General features: G+C 52.4%; 2 protein-coding genes across 9 annotated transcripts in view; one reads left to right on the forward strand and one right to left on the reverse strand.

Moving 5' to 3' along the window:
- The window catches only part of LOC105488041 (solute carrier family 27 member 5), a 39482-nt gene that overhangs the window by 2186 nt on the left and 14133 nt on the right, over positions 1-23163 (reverse strand). For 3 of the 6 annotated variants that reach the window (XR_011618013.1, XR_011618015.1, XR_011618014.1), the window contains exons 9-11: positions 9561-9701; positions 6083-6931; positions 515-5484 (exon numbers count right to left, since the gene is read on the reverse strand). The gene's annotated coding sequence lies outside the window, so the exon portion shown is untranslated. Of the gene's footprint in view, positions 1-514; positions 5485-6082; positions 6932-9560; positions 9702-23163 lie in introns of those variants that run through there. The other 3 variants (XR_011618017.1, XR_011618016.1, XM_071088140.1) reach the window with 2 other exon arrangements.
- Positions 1913-14803, forward strand: LOC105488044 (zinc finger protein 446). 3 transcript variants are annotated; one of them, XM_071088144.1, is made up of 6 exons: positions 1913-2254; positions 2331-2520; positions 2781-2875; positions 4333-4417; positions 4609-4698; positions 14631-14803. In XM_071088144.1, the coding sequence occupies exons 1-6, from the start codon at positions 1913-1915 to the stop codon at positions 14735-14737; spliced, it is 909 nt and encodes a 302-aa protein (XP_070944245.1). In that variant the 3' UTR covers positions 14738-14803. The 3 variants fall into 3 exon arrangements, with proteins under 3 accessions (XP_070944245.1, XP_011750005.2, XP_070944244.1); XM_011751703.3 differs by lacking the exon at positions 14631-14803 and adding an exon at positions 4855-5907; XM_071088143.1 differs by lacking the exon at positions 14631-14803 and adding an exon at positions 4972-5907.

The raw sequence follows: 23163 nt of genomic DNA on the forward strand, positions 1-23163 counted from the left end.
ATACAGAAAACTAACACTGCTTATTGGGAGACACTAGTGTCACCCTGTCTAGTTCTGCTCCCCAAATTAAAGGGAAATAAACAGTTGAGCACGTCCCATCAGCCTGGAGGGAAACTTCCGCCCCCAACTTTGTAGGACTGACATCTGAAGACGTCAGAGACTGCGGTCACAACCGTCGGTACCTCCTCAGGGCGCTTAACAGGTCAAAGGCGGCCCTCGCACCCTCCCGCCGGGAGAAAGCCCAGGCTCAGGGTGGTCTTCCACACCACCGCCTCTCCCGGGACCACTTGGAAGCAAGCGCCAGCGAACTACTCGACCCAGGAAACCACTGGGCCGCCACTTCCAGCCTCTTCGGGAGTCGAGGCAACGCGCCTGAAGGTTGCCATGGGAACAGCTGGAGGCGGGCGGATATGCCCTGTTTTCTGGGGGCTGCCCGCGGGAAATGGCGTGGGAGCGGCGAGGGCCAAGCAAGCGCCCCCTCTGATTGGGTAAAACCTCCTGCCTCTCCCCTCACCTGCCAATAGGAACCGGTCCACTGTACAGACGCGCGGGTTTACAGCATGGGGAGAGCTGCTCCCAGGGCGGAGGGAGTCCACATAACGCGGTCTCTGCGGCACCTCCTAGAGGAACAGAGCGCTCTCAGGCGTCAGAGGCCGCTGCAAATGGTAGTCCGCGGGCCACGGCCGCGCCTGTCTTGCGGACGCTCATGGGAAACGTAGTTCAAAGGGCGTGGGTGGTGCCTTCGGTGCAGGCGAGAGATTGGTCGGCGCGGCGTCGCCGGGGCAACTCCCGGCTAAGGCTCCCCGCGTTGCGCGGCGCCGCTTCCGGGAAGCGGCCTCCCAGCAACGGCTCCGGGGTAGAGGTGAGCGCAGGCTTCCAGAGGCGGCGCAGCCGTTCCACCCCGTGGGAGGGTTTGGGGCCGCCCTCGGGCCTGCACAGCTCCTGCTCTCGGCGCCCTGGGGGCCCGCCCACCTCCCGACAGGCCCCGCGCGTTGGCTCAGCCTTCACACGGGCCTTTCCTCCCCCTCAACACCGCTCCGGGGGGCCGGCCCGGGCACGTCCTCTTGGAACACCTCCCTCTTGCCTTCCCCTTTGGGAAACAGACCCCGAAGTTCGAGCATCCCTCGGATAGGCCGGGTATCAGGCCTGGTCTCTCAGGCCAGTCCAGGTGGGCGTGTTTCACTCCAGACCCTCAGGGCCGGGATGCTGTGGGCATCCCTCGACTCACACAACGTGGAGCGTTGGCCCCGTTTTTCTTGGCGTTTGCCTTTCGTTTTTACATGCACGGGTCCCGGCAGTGTGAGTCATCCACGGTTCGCTGTGGTCAGCGAGCACGGTGTCCACATCGGCCCTTGCCTTGCCCCATACGACCCACGTGACCCCTCCCCAGAGCCAGTCCTAAGGGAGGTCCCACCCAGTCAACATCCCCGAGATTGTGGAGGGAGACTTGCCCCCATACTTTACAGCCTGGCTCCACCTTCTAGCCCCTGCCTCCCTGGACCACTCTCCTCCCACCTCGGCTAGGCACTGTCTGTGGCTCCTCAGCCTGGCCCTGGAACTCTGATGACTGTTCTTCTCCACCTCTTTACCGTCATCTTCCAGCAGTCACCTATTGGACCTGTTTGCAATTTCCGGGAAGCTCCTTGGACACCTTGCGTCCAAGCATTTGTCCCCGAGACTTCCTCCTGCCCTTATTTGCCATCATTGTTTAGCTCCCGTGACCCTCCTCCTTCCATGACGCTTTCTTGGCTTTACCTCCTCTGGCCTCAGAGTACACTTGGTCCTGGTCTCAGCTCCCTGGGCGGGGCCTGGTGTCTGCCTTTCCCTGGCCAGATTCTCTTGGCTGACATTCTGACCCTTCCTTTTCTTTAGGCCCATCTTGACGATTCCAAGACCACCCCCTTGAGCAAAAATGCCATCCCCTCTGGGTCCCCCATGCCTGCCCCTCATGGACCCAGAGACTGCCCTCGAGGAGCCTGAGACTGCCCGCCTCCGCTTCCGAGGGTTCCGCTACCAGGAGGTGGCAGGTCCCCGAGAAGCCCTGGCCCGGCTGCGTGAGCTGTGTCGCCAGTGGCTGCAGCCTGAGGCACACTCCAAGGAGCAGATGCTGGAGATGCTGGTGCTGGAGCAGTTTCTGGGCACACTGCCTCCCGAGATCCAGGCCTGGGTGCGCGGTCAGCGGCCAGGCAGTCCTGAGGAGGCCGCTGCCCTAGTCGAAGGACTACAGCATGACCCTGGGCAACTGTTGGGCTGGGTGAGTGTGGCTGGCATCAGCTTCTTGGAGGGATAGACCCTGGCTAGAACCCTTTTGACTTATTTCTTCTCCTCAGATCACAGCCCACATCCTGAAGCAGGAGGTGCTCCCTGCAGCTCAGAAAACAGAGGAACCATTGGGGAGCCCCCACCCCTCAGGGACAGTGGAGTCCCCTGGAGAGGGTCCCCAGGACACCAGAATAGAGGGGTCTGTCCAGCTCAGCTGCAGTGTGAAGGAGGAGCCCAATGTCGATGGACAGGAAATGGGTGAGATTGGGGTCCACCCGGGATGGAAGGTTCCTGGAGGAAGCGTGGACACTCCTGGCTAGGGTGGGAGTCCCAGGAGAGGTTGTGTCAAGGCCAGGACTCCTGAAATGAATGTGGATGTCCCTGTCTGGGATGGGGCCCTGGGAGGCAGGAGCCAAGGGCTGGCTACGTGCCATGTCACACAGCAGAGGATTTCCTTGTCTGCCATGGCTCATGTGGGCAGCCCCTGACACCACCTTTCCATCTGCCCCACTTTTCAGCACCCTCCAGCCCTCCACTTGCAGTGCAGTCCCCTGAGGGGCACCATGGACACCAAGAAGCAGCCTCCACATCCTTCCACCCTCCCAGGATTCAGGTGAGCGCTCCAGGTGGGAAGCGTAGGCCCCAGGTGTGGGAAGGGAGTGTCCCCATGGCTGCCCTCTGCCTGGTGGTTTTCCAGGCTCCTTGGCTAGTGACTCTTTGCTACCCAGAAGTGGAGTGTGTAACAGCTGTACCCCTCCACAGGCCCTGGGGCAGAGGGACAGACTGGTAATCTATTATTGAAAAGGATTTGGGGCTGGACATGGTGGCTCACACCTGTAATCTTAGCACTTTGGGAGGCCGAGGTGGGTGGATCACCTGAGGTCAGGAGTTTGAGGCCAGCCTGGCCAACATGGTGAAACCCCATCTCTACTAAAAATACAAAAATTAGCCAGAAGTGGTGGCAGGCGCCTGTAATCCCAGCTTCTAGGGAGGATGAGGCAGAACAATCGCTTGAACCCAGGAGGCAGAGGTTGCAGTGAGCCGAGATCGCACCACTGCGCTCCAGCCTGGGCAACAAGAGCAAAACTGTGTGTCAAAAACAAACAAAAAAAAGGATTTGGGCCTCAAGCCATGAAAATGCAGTTTAGAGTGGCTGGAACTGGTGGGCTTGGCTTCCTCACCTCCGGAGAAATCAGGTGGGAGGTTTGCTGCTCCCAGAGGTCCTGAGCCAGAACCTGGGGATTTGAACGTTTGCGTGTAGCTGGGGAGGGGACAAGATGACCAGCTGTGGCAAGACTCCCCCACACCTGAGACCAGATGGAGACACTCTTCCTGGGACATGCCCAAAGTCCCTTCTCTCCCAGGGGTTTCCTCAGAGGCCACCTGTTGGCCCTGGAAGCTCAGCTTGAGGCCCCTGCTACCTGGATCACTTGGTTCCCAAGTGTGGGCAGCAAGGCCTTTTCCTCTCCCAGCTCCTCTGCTTCTAACACCTCCACTGGGAGCTTCAGCAGCATTGCTGGTTGAGATGTGTTTCAAGGCTGACAAGTCCTTCCAGGCTCCCTCCACAGCCCCATGGCACAATCAGAAAGTGAGCCAGGGTGGGTAGGCTGCACTTCCCACAGTGTCCTCACGTCCAGCCAGCACCATTTCTGGCTGTGGCTCCTCACAGCTGCCACCTTCCTGCGCCTGGACTTGCCACAGCTTGTCCCTCAGGATGATTTTCCCAACCCAGCAAAGCCCCAGATGGTGGGACTCAGGAGGCAAGGAGAGCTGACCCCCAAGCAGGGAGTTCATTCCTTGATAAACTCACTCAGGTCCCTGTAATGCTGCCAGGCCCTCCCTCTCAGCAGGGTGGGGTAGTGGAGGGGGATGAGAGCTAGCAGCCGCACTGGTCAGGTGATCTGAAAGAGGACCCTAGCACTTAACAAACACCCACCTCGAGATCATTCTCAGCAGGAGGGGCAGATGAGGCATAGGTAACCTGCTGACTCCCCCGGGTACTAAGAATGTGACCCAGATAGGGTAGGGGAGGAGTAGAAGGACACCTACAGTGATGGGCCACATCCGCAGGAGGAGTGGGGGCTGCTGGACCGGTCACAGAAGGAACTGTACTGGGATACGATGCTGGAGAAGTACGGCACGGTGGTCTCCCTGGGTGAGGACCAGCCAGCCCCACCCCGCCCCCCTCCCTGGGGCCTGCACCCACCCTAGCTGGGCAGGGACTCTCTGTTACCAGCCCTACCCAGCTCTCCCACCTTCCAAAGGAACACCCTGTCTCCTGCCAGAACCCACCCCACCCCTCCTTCATGCAAACTCTGCGCCTAACTGTGCCCCCCACCCGGGCAGGGTTACCGCCCCACCAGCCAGAGGCACAGGCCCAGTCAGAGCTGGGGATGCTGCTCATGGGGACAGGCGTCTGCAGAAGCCTGCGCTCAGGTGAGTGCCCCACACCATCCAGCCTGAATCACCCCTCCTGTATGGGTGGGACCTGAGCCACCCACTCTTAGGGGGATGGGAGCTTGTGCCACAGCCACAAGCCTGAGGGAGGGGGTGCCGAGTGCCGGAACTCACCTGGTTTGCCCCTGCCCCCAGGAAATGAGAGTGAGGGTCCACCCGGCTGCCCAGAGGCCCAGCCGCCCCAGGGCCCAGGGCCTGCAGCCTGGGAGGGCCTGCCTGAGGCCACCACTCCTGCCCCCACTGCGCGCCCAGGGACACCACCAGTGCCCACTCAGCCCACACCCACAGAGACGAGACTGGAGCCGGGTACCACCCCTAGGAAGCCCTACACGTGCGAGCAGTGTGGCCGCGGCTTTGACTGGAAGTCAGTGTTCGTCATCCACCACCGGACACACATGAGTGGGCCAGGTGCGCAGTCCCCAGGGCTAGCCGCCGGGGAAGGCACAGAGAAGCCACCGCAAGGGGAGCTGGCCTTTCCGCGCCACCCCCGACATTCACTCGCAGGCCCCCGGAGCTACCCATGTGAGGAGTGCGGGTGCAGCTTCAGCTGGAAGTCGCAGCTGGTCATCCACCGCAAGGGCCACACGGGCCAGCGGCGCCACTTCTGCAGTGACTGTGGCCGCGCCTTCGACTGGAAGTCGCAGCTGGTCATCCACCGCAAGGGCCACCGGCCGGAGGCTCCGTGAGCAGCCACGTGGCGCAGTCACTCGGGACCTCGCTGTTCTCACGGCCTGGATGCAGCCTCTGGGGCACCAGTAGAAGACTCTGGAGGCAGAAGGGGATGCCGGAGTGAACAGGGGGTCCTAAGCCAGTTCCCTGCCCCTGGTCTGGTCTCCCCCAAAAGACCTGGGTGCAAGGAAAAGGAGCTGCTCCCTCCCTCCTTGCCCCCGCCTCCTGGAGGGAGGTCTGAGTTCCTTTCTGTGGGTGACCAGTGCCTGTGGGGTGACTGCCAAGCACCAGGCTCCCTCCCTCCCCGCGACATGGCCCTGGGATGACAGCACTCCCTCTCTGGGACCTCCTTGCCTCAGGTGGGTGTTCACAAACTGTGCCTTCCCACCCCTCTGCGCAGAGGCTGGGCCTGAGGTTTCAGTGTGGAGGGCAGAAGACCCCGGAAAGCCCAATTGGCTTCCGTTTCTCCTCCATGTGTGTGTGAGAATTTTAACATAAATTCCACTTCCATAATACAGAGTTCCTGAATAAGAATCCTGATTTCTGGCTTCTGCTGGTTGGGAAATAGGCAGTTTGCTGTCTCTGCCCAGTAGCTGGAGCCACAGGGCAGTTGGTCCCGGAATGGCCAAACCTCTGTTGCCCCAGAACCCAGGTCCCCAGCCTCCCTTGCTCCTTAGCCGTCCACATCACTCACCAGCCTCACTGGCCTTGGAACTCATCAGTCCCAGCTTGAGTAGACACAAAGGGGATTTCCTTTCCAAGCACGGCTGGACAAGGGGGACCTCTGAGAAGAGGGGCTGCAAGCAGGTGTTGCCAAGGCCATGGTTACTTCCAGGTCAGGTCGCAGCCTCCATAGTTAGCTGGTCGTGCAGCAGGAGGGCAAAGGGTCAGCTCCCTGGGAAGCACCGGATCTCCGGGCAGTCACTGGGGACTCGCCTCCCCGGGAAGCACCGGATCTCCGGGCAGTCACTGGGGACTCGCCTCCCCGGGAAGCACCGGATCTCCGGGCAGTCACTGGGGACTCGCCTCCCCGGGAAGCACCGGATCTCCGGGCAGTCACTGGGGACTCGCCAGTGCACTGTATTAGTTTCTTGCTGCTGCTTTAACAGACTTGGCAGCTTGAAACAACAGATTTATTCTCATAGTCTGAAGGTCAGAACTCTGACATGGGTCCCACTGGGCTAAAATCAAGGTTTTAACAGGACTGGTTCCTCTTGAAGGCTCTAGGAGAGAATCATCTGTTTTGTTGCCTTTTCCATCTTCTAGTCAGCCCACGTTCCTTTTGTTTTTCTTGATCCCTTCCTCCGTCTTCAAAGCCAGCCATGAGTAGTCACGTCTTCTTTAGGCTGCCTAGGCTGCCAGCTCTCTGGCACCAGTCGATCCTTTGGTCTCCTTCTCTTAAGGACCCTCATCATACCTTGTCCCCTACCTGCACGCTTAGTCACACCTGCAGGATCCCTTTTGCTGTATGAGATGTTCACGGCTTCTGGGGATTGCAATGGGGAGTCCTTGGGCCCCTTGATTCAGCACTCTCCTTCCTACTCTGAAAACAAGGGGCATTTTCACAGGGGATGGTTTCAGAAAACAGGTGCCCTCTCGGAAGGAGCCCTCGCCAGCTGCTGGTTTATGCACAAGTTACAGGTAGATATTGAGGGGAGCTGCAACTGTGGTTACCCCAGGAGGGGCTCCCTGGGACAGGGGCAGGAACCCTGCTGCAGCCTGAAGCTGCAAGAGCAAGGCTCTCCTCAGAGGCCTATCTTCCCCATCCCCTTTTCTGAGGACCTTCTAACCCACTGCTCCCGTGCTCAGGCCTCCGAAACAGGGCCAGTTTGGAGATGGAGCTGTGGGTGGGTGATCTGTGAGCAAGCAGGAGGCGAGAGCTGTGCTGGGGACAGAGAGGAAGAGGACAGAGCGTACCCAGGGGCTCCAGCCAGGCCCCAGCCCCAGAAGGGAGAGCCAGGGTATAGAAGGCTGTGAAAGGGCCAGATCATGCAGGAAATGCTGCAGGGGTGAGGGTGGTTTTTTTTTTTGTTTGTTTTTTGTTTTTTTTTTTGAGACGGAGTCTCGCTCTGTCGCCCAGGCTGGAGTGCAGTGGCCAGATCTCAGCTCACTGCAAGCTCCGCCTCCCGGGTTCACGCCATTCTCCTGCCTCAGCCTCCCAAGTAGCTGGGACTACAGGCGCCCGCCACCTCGCCCGGCTAGTTTTTTTTGTACTTTTTAGTAGAGACGGGGTTTCACCGTATTAACCAGGATGGTCTCGATCTCCTGACCTCGTGATCCGCCCGTCTCGGCCTCCCAAAGTGCTGGGATTACAGGCTTGAGCCACCGCGCCCGGCCATGAGGGTAGTTTTTTTTTTTTTTTTTTTTTTTTTTTGAGACGGAGTCTGGCTCTGTCACCCAGGCTGGAGTGCAGTGGCGCGATCTCGGCTCACTGCAAGCTCCGCCTCCCGGGTTTACGCCATTCTCCTGCCTCAGCCTCCCGAGTAGCTGGGACTACAGGCGCCCGCCACCTCGCCCAGCTAGTTTTTTGTATTTTTTAGTAGAGACGGGGTTTCACCGTGTTAGCCAGGATGGTCTCGATCTCCTGACCTCGTGATCCGCCCGTCTCGGCCTCCCAAAGTGATGGGATTACAGGCTTGAGCCACCGCGCCCGGCATGAGGGTAGTTTTTTAATAAACTTTTTCACATTTAGAAGTAATTTATGCCCACTTAGAAAAATCTGAAATATACAAGATGGCACAGAAGATCGTGAAAATGGCCCCTAATTCAACTGTCTCATGGCAATGCTTACTCTAGAAGTTTACACATCGAAGTGTTTGAAAGTAGTTTCTTGTAAGGCAACTTACGTTGTTTCACTTCGGGAGACCAGGAGTTCAAGACCAATGTGGGCAACATGGTGAGACCCTGTCTCCAAAAAGAAAAATTAAAAATAATAGGCTGTGTAATCCCAGCACTTTGGGAGGCCGAGACGGGCGGATCACGAGGTCAGGAGATCGAGACCATCCTGGCTAACATGGTGAAACCCCGTCTCTACTAAAATATACAAAAAAAAAAACTAGCCGGGCGAGGTGGCGGGCGCCTGTAGTCCCAGCTACTCGGGAGGCTGAGGCAGGAGAATGGCGTGAACCCGGGAGGCGGAGCTTGCAGTGAGCTGAGATCCGGCCACTGCACTCCAGCCTGGACGGCAGAGCAAGACTCCGTCTCAAAAAAAAATAATAATAATAATAATAATAATACTAATAGGCTGGGCATGGTGGCTCATGCCTATATTCCCAGCACTTTGGGAGACCAAGGCAGGTGGATCACTTGGAGTTTGATACCAGCCCGGCCAACATGGTGAAACCTCGACTGTACTAAAAAAAAATACAAAAATTAGCCAGGCGTGGTGACAGGTGCCTGTAGTCCCAGTTACTTGGGAGGCTGAGGCACAAGAATCACTTGAACCTGGGAGGCAGAGGCTGCAGTGAGCCAAGATGGCACCACTGCACTGCAGCCTGGGTGACAGAGCGAGACCATGTCTCAATAATAATAATAATAATAATAATTAGCCAGGCACAGTGGTGCATACCTGTAGTCCCAGATACTAGGGAGACTGAGGTGGGAGAATCACTTGACCCCAGGAGGTTAAGGCTGCAGTGAGCTCTGATAACACCACTGCACTCCAGCCTGGGCAACAGGATGAGACCCTGTCTGGAAAAAAAAATATGGAAATGGGAGATGGAAGGGTAGGTCAGACAGAGGGATGATGGATAAAGTAACCATAAATATTCAAAATGGGAGAGAGGTGACCCCACCCTATGGAATGCTTCACAAATGTGTGTTTACCCTCGCACAGGGGCCATGCTGGCCGTTCCAGTTTTAGTATATGTGCTATAGAAGTGAGCAAGCACTTAACTTTTTTTTTCATGCCTGGATGAATCTTCCATTTTCTGGCTAGCACCATCATCTCTACCAAGACCAAAGAATTTCTTGTTCCCTCCTCACCCCACGGTACACAGTCCTGTGATTAATTCTCTTGAGTAAACAGTTGGATACTACTGTGGCTATTTCTGTAGGATAAATTGCTCAAAATGGGATTGGTGAGTTACAGGGAACATGAGATTTATTTTTGCCTTAAAACAGCAAAAATTTATTGTGCAATTCTGGAGACCAGAAGTTAAACACCATCTCACCAAGCTAATCCCAAGGTGTTGGCAGGGTCTGAGCACAGTGGTTCACCCCTGTAATCCCAGGACTTTGAGAGGCTGAGGCCGGAGGATCACTTGACGCCAAGAGTTTGAGACCAGCCTGGGCAACAGAGTGAGACCCCGTCTCTACAAAAAAAAAAAACACAATTAAAATTTTTTAGCTGGGTGTGGTGGTGCACAGCGGTAGTCCCAGCTGTTTGGGAGATTGAAGCAGGAGGATCACTTGAGTCCACGAGGTTGAGGCTACAGTGAGCCAAGATCTCATCACTGCACTCCAGCCTGGACAACAGGGCGAGACTCCATCTCAAAAAAAAAAAAAAAAAGCATTGGCAGGGTTGCATTCCTTCTGTAAACACTAGGGGGAAAACTGTTCTGTAGCTCATGGCCCCTTCCCCCATGTGGTGGCTCACACCTGTAATCCCAGAACTTTGGGAGGCCAAGGTGGGCAGACTGCTTGAGCCCAAGAGTTCAAGACCAGCCTGGGCAACATAGCAAGACCCTGTCTCTACTTTTTTTCAATAAAAATTTTTTTAAAAATTTAAAAAGCCAATCAGCCAATTTTCTCCAAGTTAATCTATAAAGTAAATGAAACACAAGTAAAATACACCACATTTCAGCTGGGTGCAGTGGTTCACTCCTGTAATCCCAGCACTTTGGGAGGCCAAGGCGGGGAGATTGCTTGAGCCCAGGAATTCAAGACCAACTTGGGCGACATGGTAAAACTCCATCTCTAGTAAAAATACAAAAAGTAGCCAGGTGTGGTGGTGCACACCTGTTGTCCCAACTACTCAAGAGGCTGAGGCAGGAGGATCACCTGAGCCTTGGAAGGCAGAGGCTGTAGTGAGCCATGATCGTGCCAGCCTGAGCAACAGAGTGAAACCCTGTCTCAAAAAAATGAAACACATTTTATATGATCTAAAAAAAAGATTCTAAAATGCATGTGGAAAAGTCCAAGAATTGCTGAGACAATTTGGAAAAATATGACAAGTAGGGAAGAATTGTCATATTGTAAATGAAAACACTGTTAAGTTACATAATATTAAAATAGTGTGGTGGCCGGGCATGGTGGCTCATGTCTATAATCCCAGCACTTTGGGAGGCCGAGGCGGGCGGATCACCTGAGGTCGGAGTTCAAGACCAGCCTGGCCAACATGGTGAAACCCCATCTCTAGTAAAAATACAAAAGAAAATTAGCCAGGTATGGTAGCACACACCTGTAATCCCAGCTCCTCAGGAGGCTGAGACAAGAGAATCCTTGAACCCGGGAAGCAGAGATTGCAGTGAGCTGAGATCGTGCCACTGCACTCCAGCCTGGGTGACAGAGTGAGACTCCCATCTCAAAAAAAAAAAAAAAAAAAAAATATTGTGGTACTGGCACAGGAGTGGAGAACTAGGTCAATCTAGGAACAGACCTTCTAGAACTTGATATACATGAAATGACTCAACTGATCAGTGAAGACAAGGTGGACGTTCACTGAATATTGGCGAACAACTGAACTCCTCATACAAAAGAAAATGGATTTCCACTTTACACACACTCGAAATTAAATTCCAGATTAAATACTAGGATATTTTAAATGATGTTTTCAATATTTTTTTTTTTTTGGTAGAGACAGGGTCTCAATATGTTAGTCTAGTGTCAAACTCCTAGCCTCAAGCAATCCTCCCTTCTCTACTTCTCAAAGTGCTGGGATTACAGGCTGAGCCACCGCACCCAGCCTGATAGTTATTTTTAAATATCAGGAAAATGTAAAACTTTGTTTTGTTTTTTGTTTGTTTTGAGACAGAGTCTCGCTCTGTCACCCAGGGTGAAGTGCCGTCGTGCGCACGTGGCTCACTGCAGCCTTGACCTGGGCACAAGCAGTTCTCTCACCTCAGCCTCCTGAGTAGCTGGGACCACAGGCACCTGCCACCACACTCAGCTAACTTGCTTTTTTTTTTTTTTTTTTTGAGACAGAGTCTTACTCTGTCACCCAGGCTGGAGTGCAGTGGTGTGATCTCGGCTCACTGCAACCTCCGACTCCTGGGTTCAAGTGATCCTCCTGCCTCAGCCTCCCGAGTAGCTGAGACTACAGGCATGTGCCACCACGCCTGGCTAATTTTTTGTATTTTTAGTAGAGACAGGGTTTCACTGTGTTAGCCAGGATGGTCTCAATCTCCTGACCTCATAATCCACCCACCTCGGCCTCCCAAAGTGCTGGGATTACAGGCGTGAGCCACCGTGCCTGGCCCACACTCAGCTAACTTTCGTTGTGTGTGTGTGTTTTTGTTTTTGTCTTGTTTTGTTTGAGAGATGAGGTCTCGCCATGTTGCCCAAGCTGAAAGTAAAAATTTTATGACCTCAAGAGTTGAAAATGATTTCTTAAATAATAACACAAAGTATACAGACCACTAAAACCCTGCCAATAACAAGTATTGGTTAGGCGGTGCAGAACAGGACCTGTGGATTTGATGAGTTACCACTCCTGTGATTTGATTATGTCGTGTGGCATAGATGTCCTTGTTTTGTTTTGTTGATACAGGGTCTCATTTTGTTACCCAGGCTGGAGTGCAGTGGTGAAACGGGGTGGGGGGGGGGGGAGAAAGATCAGACTGTTACTGTGTCTGTGTAGAAAGAAGCAGACATAAGAGACTCCATTTTGTTCTGTACTAAGAGAAATTCTTCTGCCTTGAGATGCTGTTCATCTGTCACCCTAGCCCCAACCCTGTGCTGGCAGAGACATGTGATGTACTGACTCAAGGTTTAATGGATTTAGGGCTGTGCAGGATGTGCTTTGTTAAACAAGTGCTTGAAGGCAGTATGCTTGTTAAAAGTACACAATACACTGCGGAAGGGAGGTCCTCTGCCTAGGAAAGCCAGGTATTGTCCAAGCTTTCTCCTCATGTGATAGCCTGAGATACGGCCTCGTGGGAAGGGAAAGACCTGACCGTCCAGTCCCCCAGCTCCACCCAGTAAACTGTCTGTGCTGAGGAGAATTAGTGGAAGAGGAAGGCCTCCTTGCAGTTGAGATAAGACGAAGGCATCTGTCTCCTGCTCCTCCCTGGGCAATGGAATGTCTTGGTGTAAAACCCGATTGTATGTTCTATTTACTGAGATAGGAGAAAACTGCCTTAAGGCTGGAGTTGAGCCCTGCTAGCGGCAATACTGCTCTTTAATGCACGGAGATGTTTGTATACGTGCACATCAAGGCTCGGCAACTTTCCTTAAATTTATTAATGACACAGAGACCTTTGTTCACATGTCTTCCTGCTGACCCTCTCCCCACCATTACCCTATTGTTCTGCCACATCCTCCTGTCTGAGGGAACTCAGACCAGTGCCTGCGCAGTGCGGGTCCTCCGTATGCTGAGCGCTGGTTCCCTGGGCCCACTGTTCTTTCTCTATACTTTGTCTCTGTCTTATTTCTTTTCTGAGTCTCTCGTCCCACCTGACGAGAATACCCACAGGTATGGAGGGGCTGGCCACCCCTTCAGAAACCATAGGTCACTGCAACCCGGAACTCCTAGTCTCAAGCAATCTGTCCACCTCTACCTCACGACTAAAGAAACAGCTGATAAGTTTAATAAATCGAATTTAAATCTCTATGAAAAGACAGTGTAAAAATAAATAAAAGATAAGCAAAATATTGGAGGAAAACATAAACCAAAAAAAAAAAAAACTCAACAAACCCAGAAGGTATTTTTAATTCCAAGTAAGTCCAGGCGCGGTGGCTCACACCTGTAATCCCAGCACCTTGAGAGGCCAAGGCAAGGGGATCACTTGAGGTCAGGAGTTCAAGACCAGCCTGGCCAACATGGTGAAACCCTGTCTCTAGTAAAAATATAAAAATTAGCCAGCCCTGGTGGTGGGCGCCTGTAATCCCAGCTACTCAGGTGGCTGAGGCAGGAGAATCGCTTGAACCCGGGAGGTGGAGGTTGCAGTGAGCTGAGATCACATCACTGCAGCCTGGGTGACAGAGCAAGACTCCATCTCAAAAAATAATAAATATGAATAGGACTAAAACACGATAGAAACATGGAGAAAGGCTATAAGGCATGAATACATATCAGAAGAAACTGGGCTGATGAACCAGAAAGAAAACATGCTTAGCATTACATGCCTAGCAGTAATCAGAGAAACCCCAGCACTACGAGGGCAGGGCTTCACCTGCCTTACTCGTGGCCACACACCCTGTTCCTAGCACTGTTTGGTATTCACAGCATTGTCAACAAACAAGATACACATCAATATAACATGATGGATTTCTCAGCCTTCAAAATAGCAATTAAAAACCCTTCCATTAAAAAAAAAAAAAGGCATAAACGTGACTATGATTAAAAAAAAAAAAAAAGAAAAAAAAGGCCGAGCGCAGTGGCTCATGCCTGTAATCCCAGCACTCTGGAAGGCCGAGGCAGGCAGATCATGAGGTCAGGAGATCGAGACCATCCTGGCTAACACAGTGAAACCCCGTCTCTACTAAAAATACAAAACATGAGCCGGGTGTGGTGGCGGGTGCCTGTAGTCCCAGCTACTTGGGAGGCTGAGGCAGGAGAATGGCGTGAACCCGGGAGGTGGAGCTTGCAGTGAGCCGAGATGGCGCCACTGTACTCCAGCCTGGGTGACAGAGCAAGACTCTGTCAAAAATAAAAAATAAAAACAAAAAAAAAACCCGCCAATAACAAGTATTGGTGAGGAAGTGAATACCAGGCCCTGTGTATATGATGAGCTATTGAAACTGCCTTTGCAAAATTATGACTAAGCGAAAGAGATCTGACTAAATCAGTTCCATCTTGCTTCTAACCTCGAAGCTGTCCTAGTTCATTCGTGGGCGTAGGCTGAACTAACTTTGGGAGAAACTTATAGTTCATAACTATATGGTTTATAATTTAAAACAAAGAGGATAACAGCCCTTTCCCAAAGCAGACCTCCTTCTTGCCTGGGGACTAGACGGCCTTTGTAGGACTCACATTAGCCACAAGATTAGAAATGATGGTTTAGGAGTCATGCAGCTGGAGGCTCCAAGATTCTGACCCTCCCTAAACTGCTCCTAAGATCAGTGCTTGGGATAGTTTGCAGACCCTGCACTTGATGGACCAGCTGGCCCCACCCAGATCCATAACCTGGCTCATCTGAGTCCCCCAGGAACAGACTCCCCACAAGAACACAGCTTCGACTCCCTGTGATTTCATCCCTGACCAGTCAGCACTCCTGGTTCACTGGCTCCCAGCCCACCAAGTTGTCCTTAAAAACTCTGCTCCCTGGCCGGGCGCGGTGGCTCACGCCTGTAATCCCAGCACTTTGGGAGGCCGAGGCGGGTGGATCACAAGGTCAGGAGATCGAGACCACGGTGAAACCCCGTCTCTACTAAAAATACAAAAAATTAGCCGGGCGCGGTTGTGGGCGCCTGTAGTCCCAGCTACTCGGGAGGCTGAGGCAGGAGAATGGCGTGAACCCGGGAGGCGGAGCTTGCAGTGAGCCGAGATCGCGCCACTGCACTCCAGCCTGGGCGACAGAGCGAGACTCTGTCTCAAAAAAAAAAAAAAACTCTGCTCCCTGGCCGGGCGCCGTGGCTCAAGCCTGTAATCCCAGCACTTTGGGAGACGGAGACGGGCGGATCACGAGGTCAGGAGATCGAGACCATCCTGGCTAACACGATGAAACCCCGTCTCTACTAAAAAAATACAAAAAAACTAGCCGGGCGAGGTGGCGAGCGCCTGTAGTCCCAGCTACACAGGAGGCTGAGGCCGGAGAATGGCGTAAACCCGGGAGGCAGAACTTGCAGTGAGCCGAGATCGCGCCACTGCACTCCAGCCCAGGCGACAGAGGGAAACTCTGTCTCAAAAAAACAAACAAAAACAAAAACAAAAACTCTGCTCCCTGAATGTTCGGGGAGACTGATTTGAGTAATAGTAAAACCCTTGTCTCCTGCACAGCTGGCGCTGCGTGAATTACCCTTTCTCTACTGTAATTCCCCCGTCTTGAGAAATCAGCTCTGTCTAGGCAGCAGGAAAGGTGAATCCACTGGGCAGTTACACTGTTGCTCCTGTGATTGGATTATGTCAGATGGCATGGTTGCCCTTTTTTCTTTTTTTTTTTTTTCTTTTTTTAGACAGTCTTGCTGTCACTCAAGCCGGAGTGTGGTGGCGCCATCTTGGCTGACTGAAACCTCCACCTCCCAGGTTCGAGCAATTCTTGTGCCTCCGTCTCCCAAGAAGCTGGAGTACAGGCATGCGCCACCATGCCTGGCCTTGGCCTCCCAAAGTGCTGGGATTACAGGCATGAGCCACCTCACCAGCTGTAGTTTTGTTTTCTTGAGACAGAGTCTCACTCTGTCACCCAGGCTGGAGCAAAGTGGTAGAGTCATAGCTCCCTGCAACCTAGAACTCCTGGGTTCAAGTGATCCTCCCATTTCAGCCTAGCCAGTAGCTAGGACTTCAAGCACCTGACACCACGCCTGGCGTTTTTTTTTTTTTTTTTTTTTTTTTTTTTTTGAGACAGAGTCTTGCTATACTGTCCAGGATGGTCTCAAATTTCTGGCCTCAAGTCATCCTCCTGCCTCAGCCTTCCAAAGCTCTCAGATTAGAGGCATGAGCCACCACACCTGGCCCCATAGCTGACCTTAAAATAGGAGATTATATGATTATCTGGGGGTGTGGGGGGGGCTGATCTAGCTACATGATCCCTTTTAAAGCATGCAGCTCTTGGCGGACACCGTGGCTCACACCTGTAATCCCAGCACTTTTGAGAGGCCGAGGCGGTCGGATCACCGGAGGTCTGTAATTCGAGACCAGCCTCGCCAACAGGGCGAAAACCTATTTCTGCTAAAAATACAAAAATTAGCCAGGCGTGGTGGTGCACGCCTGTTATCCCAGCTACTTGGGAGGCTGAGGCAGGAGAATTGCTTGAACCTGGAGGCGGAAGTTGAAGTGAGTCGAGATCATGCCACTGCACTGTAGCCTGGGTGACAGAGCAAGACTCCGTCTTGGAAAAAAAAAAAAAATACAAAAATTAGGCCGAGCACGGTGGCTCACTCCTATAATCCCAGCACTCTGGGAGGTCGAGGCGGACAGATCATGAGGTCAGGAGATTGAGACCATCCTAGCCAACATGGTGAAACCCCGCCTCTACTAAAAATACAAAAATTAGCCAGGTGTGGTGGTACGCGCCTGTAATCCCAGCTACTCGGGAGGCTGAGGCAGAAGAATCGCTTGAACCCGGGAGGCAGAGGTTGCAGTGAGCCGAGATCGTGCCACTGCACTCCAGCCTGGCAACAGAGCACGACCATCTCCAAAAAAAAAAAAGAAAAAGAAAAAAGGAAAAAGAGGCTGGGTGCGCTGGCTCACACCTGTAATCTCAGCACTTTCGGAGGCTGAGGCGGGCAGATCACTTGAGATCAGGAGTTCAAGACCAGCCTGGCCAATGTGGTGAAACCCTGTCTTTACTAGAAATACAAAAAATTAGCCAGGTGTGGTGGCGTGTGCCTGTAATCCTAAGTACTCAGGAGGCTGAGGCAGGAGAATGGCGTGAACCCGGGAGGCGGAGGTTGTAGTGAGCTGAGATCGCACGTCTGCACTCCATCCTGGGCAACAGAGCAAGACTCTGTCTCAAAAAAAGAGAAATGCCTAGAAATAAATATGAAAAGACTAAGTGGAGAAACCAAAACTCTACGGAGGGTCATAAAACAGACCAGTCCGAAGGCAGAGACATAGTCATCCAAAGCAGAAGTCGCTAATCATTCAAGCCTGTTTGCATTTGTCCCTTCTTGCTTGTCCCCCTGAATGCTACCAAGGGGGACCTAGACAGGAAGACTTGGGCAGGTTCGGAACCTGAAACGTCTGTGAATAAAGTGTGAAGACAGAGCATGTGAGGACAGACTCCGCTGGGTCCCCCAGTGGCCAACGACCTCCACACCTTTTCCCCACTTCCGCCGCCCAGCCCAGGAAACCAAGGGACCACAGACAGGCCACGGTGGGGAGACACAGAAGGCAGGAGGCATACAGGGCCTCCACTCTGCCTAACCTCATGAGTGGTGGCCCCCTACATTGGTGCAACGTTGAATGAAGCAACCCTCTCTATATCAGACTCCAAACCCAGAACCAGGACACACGGTCTGTGTGAGTTTCCTCTGGCTGCTGTAACAAATTACCACAAACATAGTGGCTTAAAACCATATACATTTATCTTACAGTTCTGGAGGTCGGAAGTCCAAAGTGGGTCTCATGGGGCTAAACTAAAGATGACAGCAGGGCTACATGCCTTCTGGAGGCTCTAGGGAAGAATCTGTTTCCTTGACTTTCCCAGTTTTTTTTTTTTTTTTTTTTTTTTGAGACAGAATCTCGCTCTGTCACCCAGGCTGGAGTGCAGTGGCGCCATCTCGGCTCACTGCAAGCTCCGCCTCCCGGGTTCACACCATTCTCCTGCCTCAGCCTCCCGAGTAGCTGGGACTACAGGCGCCCGCCACCTCGCCCGGCTGGTTTTTTCTATTTTTTTTAGTAGAGACGGGGTTTCACCGTGTTAGCCAGGATGGTCTAGATCTCCTGACCTCGTGATCCGCCCGTCTCCGTCTCCCAAAGTGCTGGGATTACAGGCTTGAGCCACCGCACCCGGCCCTACTTTCCCAGTTTCTAGCAGCTGTCTGCAACCCATTGGCTCATGGTCTTCTACTTGATCTTAGCCAAAAGACCAAGAAGCATGCTCCCTGTACTATCCTCAAAGCCAGCAACAGGCCAGGTGCGGTGGTTCACGCCTGTAATCTCAGCATTTTGGGAGGCCAAGGCAAGAGGATTGCTTGAAGCCACGAGTTCAAGACCAGCCTGGGCAATATGGTGAGAGACCCTAACTCTACAAAAATAATAAAATATTAGCCAGGTGTTGCAGCACAGGCCTGCAGTGCCAGCTACTCAGGAGGGTGAGGTGGGAGGATCACCTGAGCCCAGGAGATCAGGCCGCAGTGAGCTATGATCACACCACTGCACTTCAGCCTGGGTGAGACCTTGTCTCAAAAAAAAAAAAAAAAAAAAAAAGCCAGCCATGCCAGGCCAAGTCCTTTCTCATGCTGTCATCTCTCTGGTTCTTCCTCTTCTGCCTCCCTCTTCCACTTATAAGGCCCGTTGTGATTATGTTGGATCCATCCAGATAATCAACAGCAGCTTCCCCATCTAAGGGTCAGCTGATTATCAGCCTTAATTCTCCTTTGCCATGGAAGCTAAAATATTCACAGGTTCCAGGGATTAGGACCTGGACACATCTGGGGTCATTATTCTGTTAAGCACACAACTCAACTGGCTTTCTGCCCAGCTCTGGGAGAGAGGACATTGAAGGGTCTGGGGTATGGGATTTGGACCAGCAAATGTCCAGTTTCCAGCATCTCAATGCATTAAAGCAGTTCTCTTATTTGACTAGAGAGCAGACACTCAATGCAGTGAGCCAACATCGTCCCACTGCACTCCAGCCTGGGCAACAAGAGCAAGACTCCATCTCAAAAAAAAAAAAAAAAAAAAGGAATAAAGTGTGTGTCACCTGCCCCAGCACATCCACTCCACAATAGTCGAGTATGGGGTAGGACTCTGCCTGCTCATTTCACCCCAGGAGGCCAACCCTCCCGGATAGCCCAGGATATTTTTTGGGGAAAAAAAAGGTGTTTTTCCATCTCCCCAAGATCCTCTTGAGTTCAACTAGACATTTCCTATATAAATGTTTTGTTCTGCCTCTTCATTTTGAAGGGTGGCCTTTTCTCCCTTCCGCACCACCCCTGCTCCTTCCCAGTCTGCCCCTGGCCTCCAGTCCTGGGGATCAGTTGAGGTAGGTTCCTGGTGTTCCATCCCCTCCCCCTTTCTTTCTGTCAGTTGTCACTCCTGCTGAATGTATTGCTTTTCAATACTGTACTGAAGGTTTTTTAAATAAAATTGTTTGGAAAGTAAAAGAGAAAAGGAATAAAGTGTGTGGTACATTGAATAAACAACACTTCATACATCTGTAGGCTAGTGGGGGAATAAGAAAAAGTTTTAATTTTTTTTTTTTTTTTTTTGCAACAGAGTCTCACTCAGTCGCCCAGGCTGGAGTGCAATCTTAGCTCACTGCAAGCTCCGCCTCCCAGATTCACACCATTCTCCTGCTCAGCCTCTTGAGTAGCAGGGACTACAAGCGCCCATCACTACGCCCGGCTAATTTTTTTTTTTTTTTTTTTTTTGAGACGGAGTCTCGCTCTGTCGCCCAGGCTGGAGTACAGTGGCCGGATCTCAGCTCACTGCAAGCTCCGCCTCCCGGGTTCACGCCATTCTCCTGCCTCAGCCTCCCGAGTAGCTGGGACTACAGGCGCCTGCCACCTCGCCCAGCTAGTTTTTTGTATTTTTTTAGTAGAGACGGGGTTTCACCGTGTTAGCCAGGATGGTCTCGATCTCCCGACCTCGTGATCCACCCGTCTCGGCCTCCCAAAGTGCTGGGATTACAGGCTTGAGCCACCGCGCCCGGCCACGCCCGGCTAATTTTTTTGTATTTTTAGTAGAGAGGGGGTTTCACCGTGTTAACCAGGATGGTCTCAATCTCCTGACCTCGTGATCCGCCCACCTCGGCCTCCCAGAGTGCTGGGATTACAGGCGTGAGCCACCGTGCCTGGCCTAAAATTTTTATTTATTTTAGAGACAGGGTCCTACCTCTGTTGCCCAGGCTGGATGGAATGCAGCAGCACAATAATAGCTCACTGTTACCTCAAACTCCTGGGCTTAAGCCATCCTCCTGCCTCAGCCTGCCAAGTAGCTAGGAATAAAGGTTCATAATACCACTCCTGGCTAATGTTTTCACTTTTTTAATTTTTTTTCTAGAGACATGGTCTCACTATGCTGCCCAGGCTGATCTTAAACTCCTAGGCTCAAGTGATCCTCCCACCCTGGCCTCCCAAAATGCTAGGATTACAAGCATGAGCCACTGCACCCAGCCAACAATTATTATATTATTATTTAAATTTATTTATATTTTATTTATTTATTTTTTGAGAGTCTCGCTCTGTTGCCAGGCTGGAGTGCAGTGGCACAATCTCAGCTCACTGCAACCTCCGACTCCCAGGCTCAAGTGATTCTTCTGCCTCAGCCTCCTGAGTAGCTGGGACTACAGGCGCCCACTACCACGCCCAGCTAATTTTTTGTATTTTTAGTAGAGATGGGGTTTCACCATGTTGGCCAGGCTGGTCTCAAACTCCTAACCTCATGATCCACTCACTTCAGCTTCCCAAAGTGCTCAGATTACAGGCGTGAGTCACTGCACCCAGTCTCAAAAATAATAATAATAATAATTATTATTATTATTATTATTATTATTAGAGACAGAGTCTCGGCTCTGTTGCCTAAACTGGAGTGCAGTGGCACGATCTTGGCTTACTGCAACCTCCACCTCCCAAGTTCATGCGATTCTTTGCTTCAGCCTCCCGAGTAGCTGGGATTACAGGTGCACACCATCATGCCCAGCTAATCAAATATTATTTTTAATCCTGGCAAATGTAATAGCAAAAACCATGAATGCCCCAAGCTAGCTAGGGTTTAGGGAGGCATGGATTTGTATAAAGTGCTAGTGAACTTGTAAAGCTGAGGATCCACAGTGAGCTCTTTTTATAACATCCACACCCTCTGACCCCACACCTGCAACAATGGGGTTGGCAAGTAACTCATGGTGAAAGCACCTCTCTTGGCTGGGGCTTCCTTGACAATGGTAGGAGCAACACAACAACTCATCCCATGAGATGTGGTGAAGATGAGACGAGCTGTCAGTTAAGAGGTATCAGCTCTAGGCCAGGCTCGATGGCTCACGCTTGCAATCCCAGTACTTTGGGAGGCCGAGGTGGGTGGATCACGAGGTCGCGAGGTCAGGAGATCAAGACCATCCTGGCTAACACAGTGAAACCCCGTCTCTACTGAAAATACAAAAACTTGGCCGGGCGCGGTGGCTCAAGCTTGTAATCCCAGCACTTTGGGAGGCTGAGACGGGTGGATCACGAGGTCAGGAGATCGAGACCATCCTGGCTAACACGCTGAAACCCCATCTCTACTAAAAAATACAAAAAACTAGCTGGGCGAGGTGGCGGGCGCCTGTAGTCCCAGCTACTCGGGAGGCTGAGGCAAGAGAATGGCGTGAACCTCAGAGGCGGAGCTTGCAGTGAGCTGAGATGCGACCACTGCACTCCAGCCTGGGCTACAGAGCGAGACTCCGTGTCAAAAAAAAAAAAAAAAAAAATACTAAAACTTAACTGGGTGTGGTGGTGGGCATCTGTAGTCCCAGCTACTCGGGAGTCTGTGGCAAGAGAATGGCGTGAACCCGGGAGGCGGAACTTGCAGTGAGCCGAGATCATGCCACTGCACTCCAGCCTGGGCGACAGAGCGAGACTCCGTCTCAAAAAAAAAAAAAAAAAAGTCAGCTCTAGCCTGGCCCCAGGGGAGTCCACGAGGGTTATTCTTCTTAACAAGGACGTGAGGGGCCGGGTGCGGTGGCTCAAGCCTGTAATCCCAGCACTTTGGGAGGCCAAGACGGGCGGATCACGAGGTCAGGAGATCGAGACCATCCTGGCTAACACGGTGAAACCCCGTCTCTACTAAAAATACAAAAAAACTAGCCGGGCGAGGTGGCGGGCACCTGTAGTCCCAGCTGCTCGGGAGGCTGAGGCAGGAGAATTGCGCGAACCCGGGAGGCGGAGCTTGCAGTGAGCGGAGATCTGGCCACTGCACTCCAGCCTGGGCGACAGAGCGAGACTCCGTCTCAAAAAAAAAAACAAAAAAAAAAACAAAAAAAACACAAGGACGTGAGGGTTCTTAGACACAAGTTTCTTTCTATTGTTGTTAACAATCCCCTCCAATGACATTGCAAAGTGGGGTCAACATGCCTACTCTGCAGATGGAGAAACTGAGGCTCTGACTGATGGCCAGAGCCAAGATGGCAATAGCAGGGACAACAGGGAACCTTTGTGGGGAACTTTCCCTGTACTTTTCCCCACAAACATCCTTCGAGGTAGGCATTTCCATTGGAGAAAACTGAGGCATGAGAAGCAGGTAGATCTAAGTAGATCTCTAGCTTGTAAGTGTCTGCCTCGCTCTCCACACTGCAAGCTCTGGGATCTACATGCCCACATTCAAATCTAACACATGTGCCCACCCTCCCCTGCATTCCCAGCATATCAAGCATTTGACAATCTGTTGACTGAGTGGATTTCTTCAGCCCACATTCCAGATGCTGGCTTTGTCTGATAGAAAACGCGTGAGATAGCCCCATGGGCCAGGGCTCCTTGAACTGGCACCAGAGGAATGCAGCATTCCTCATGGGGACACAGTCAAAACTTACCGTCGACCCACAACATGGCATACACAAGAAAAGTAGAGATACCTGGGCTCAGGTTGGCACCAGGCCATGAGCACAGTGGTATGGGAAAGCCTGAAGAACAGGGCCCAGCATGTCTCAAGGGATGATCACAAGACACAGTAGACCATGGGGCCACAGTAGGGGCGGCCAGTGCCAACCTCTGCTGCTTTGTCTGTGTACTCCAAGCTCCCTTCTAGGCTGGTCTCTGGTCCCAAAGGGTACAAGGGCCTTAACATAACAAGAACCTACTGTGTTCAGGGCAGGAGGGATG

Source organism: Macaca nemestrina, chromosome 20 (genome assembly GCF_043159975.1).
Source record: "Macaca nemestrina isolate mMacNem1 chromosome 20, mMacNem.hap1, whole genome shotgun sequence".
Lineage (NCBI taxonomy): Eukaryota > Metazoa > Chordata > Mammalia > Primates > Cercopithecidae > Macaca > Macaca nemestrina.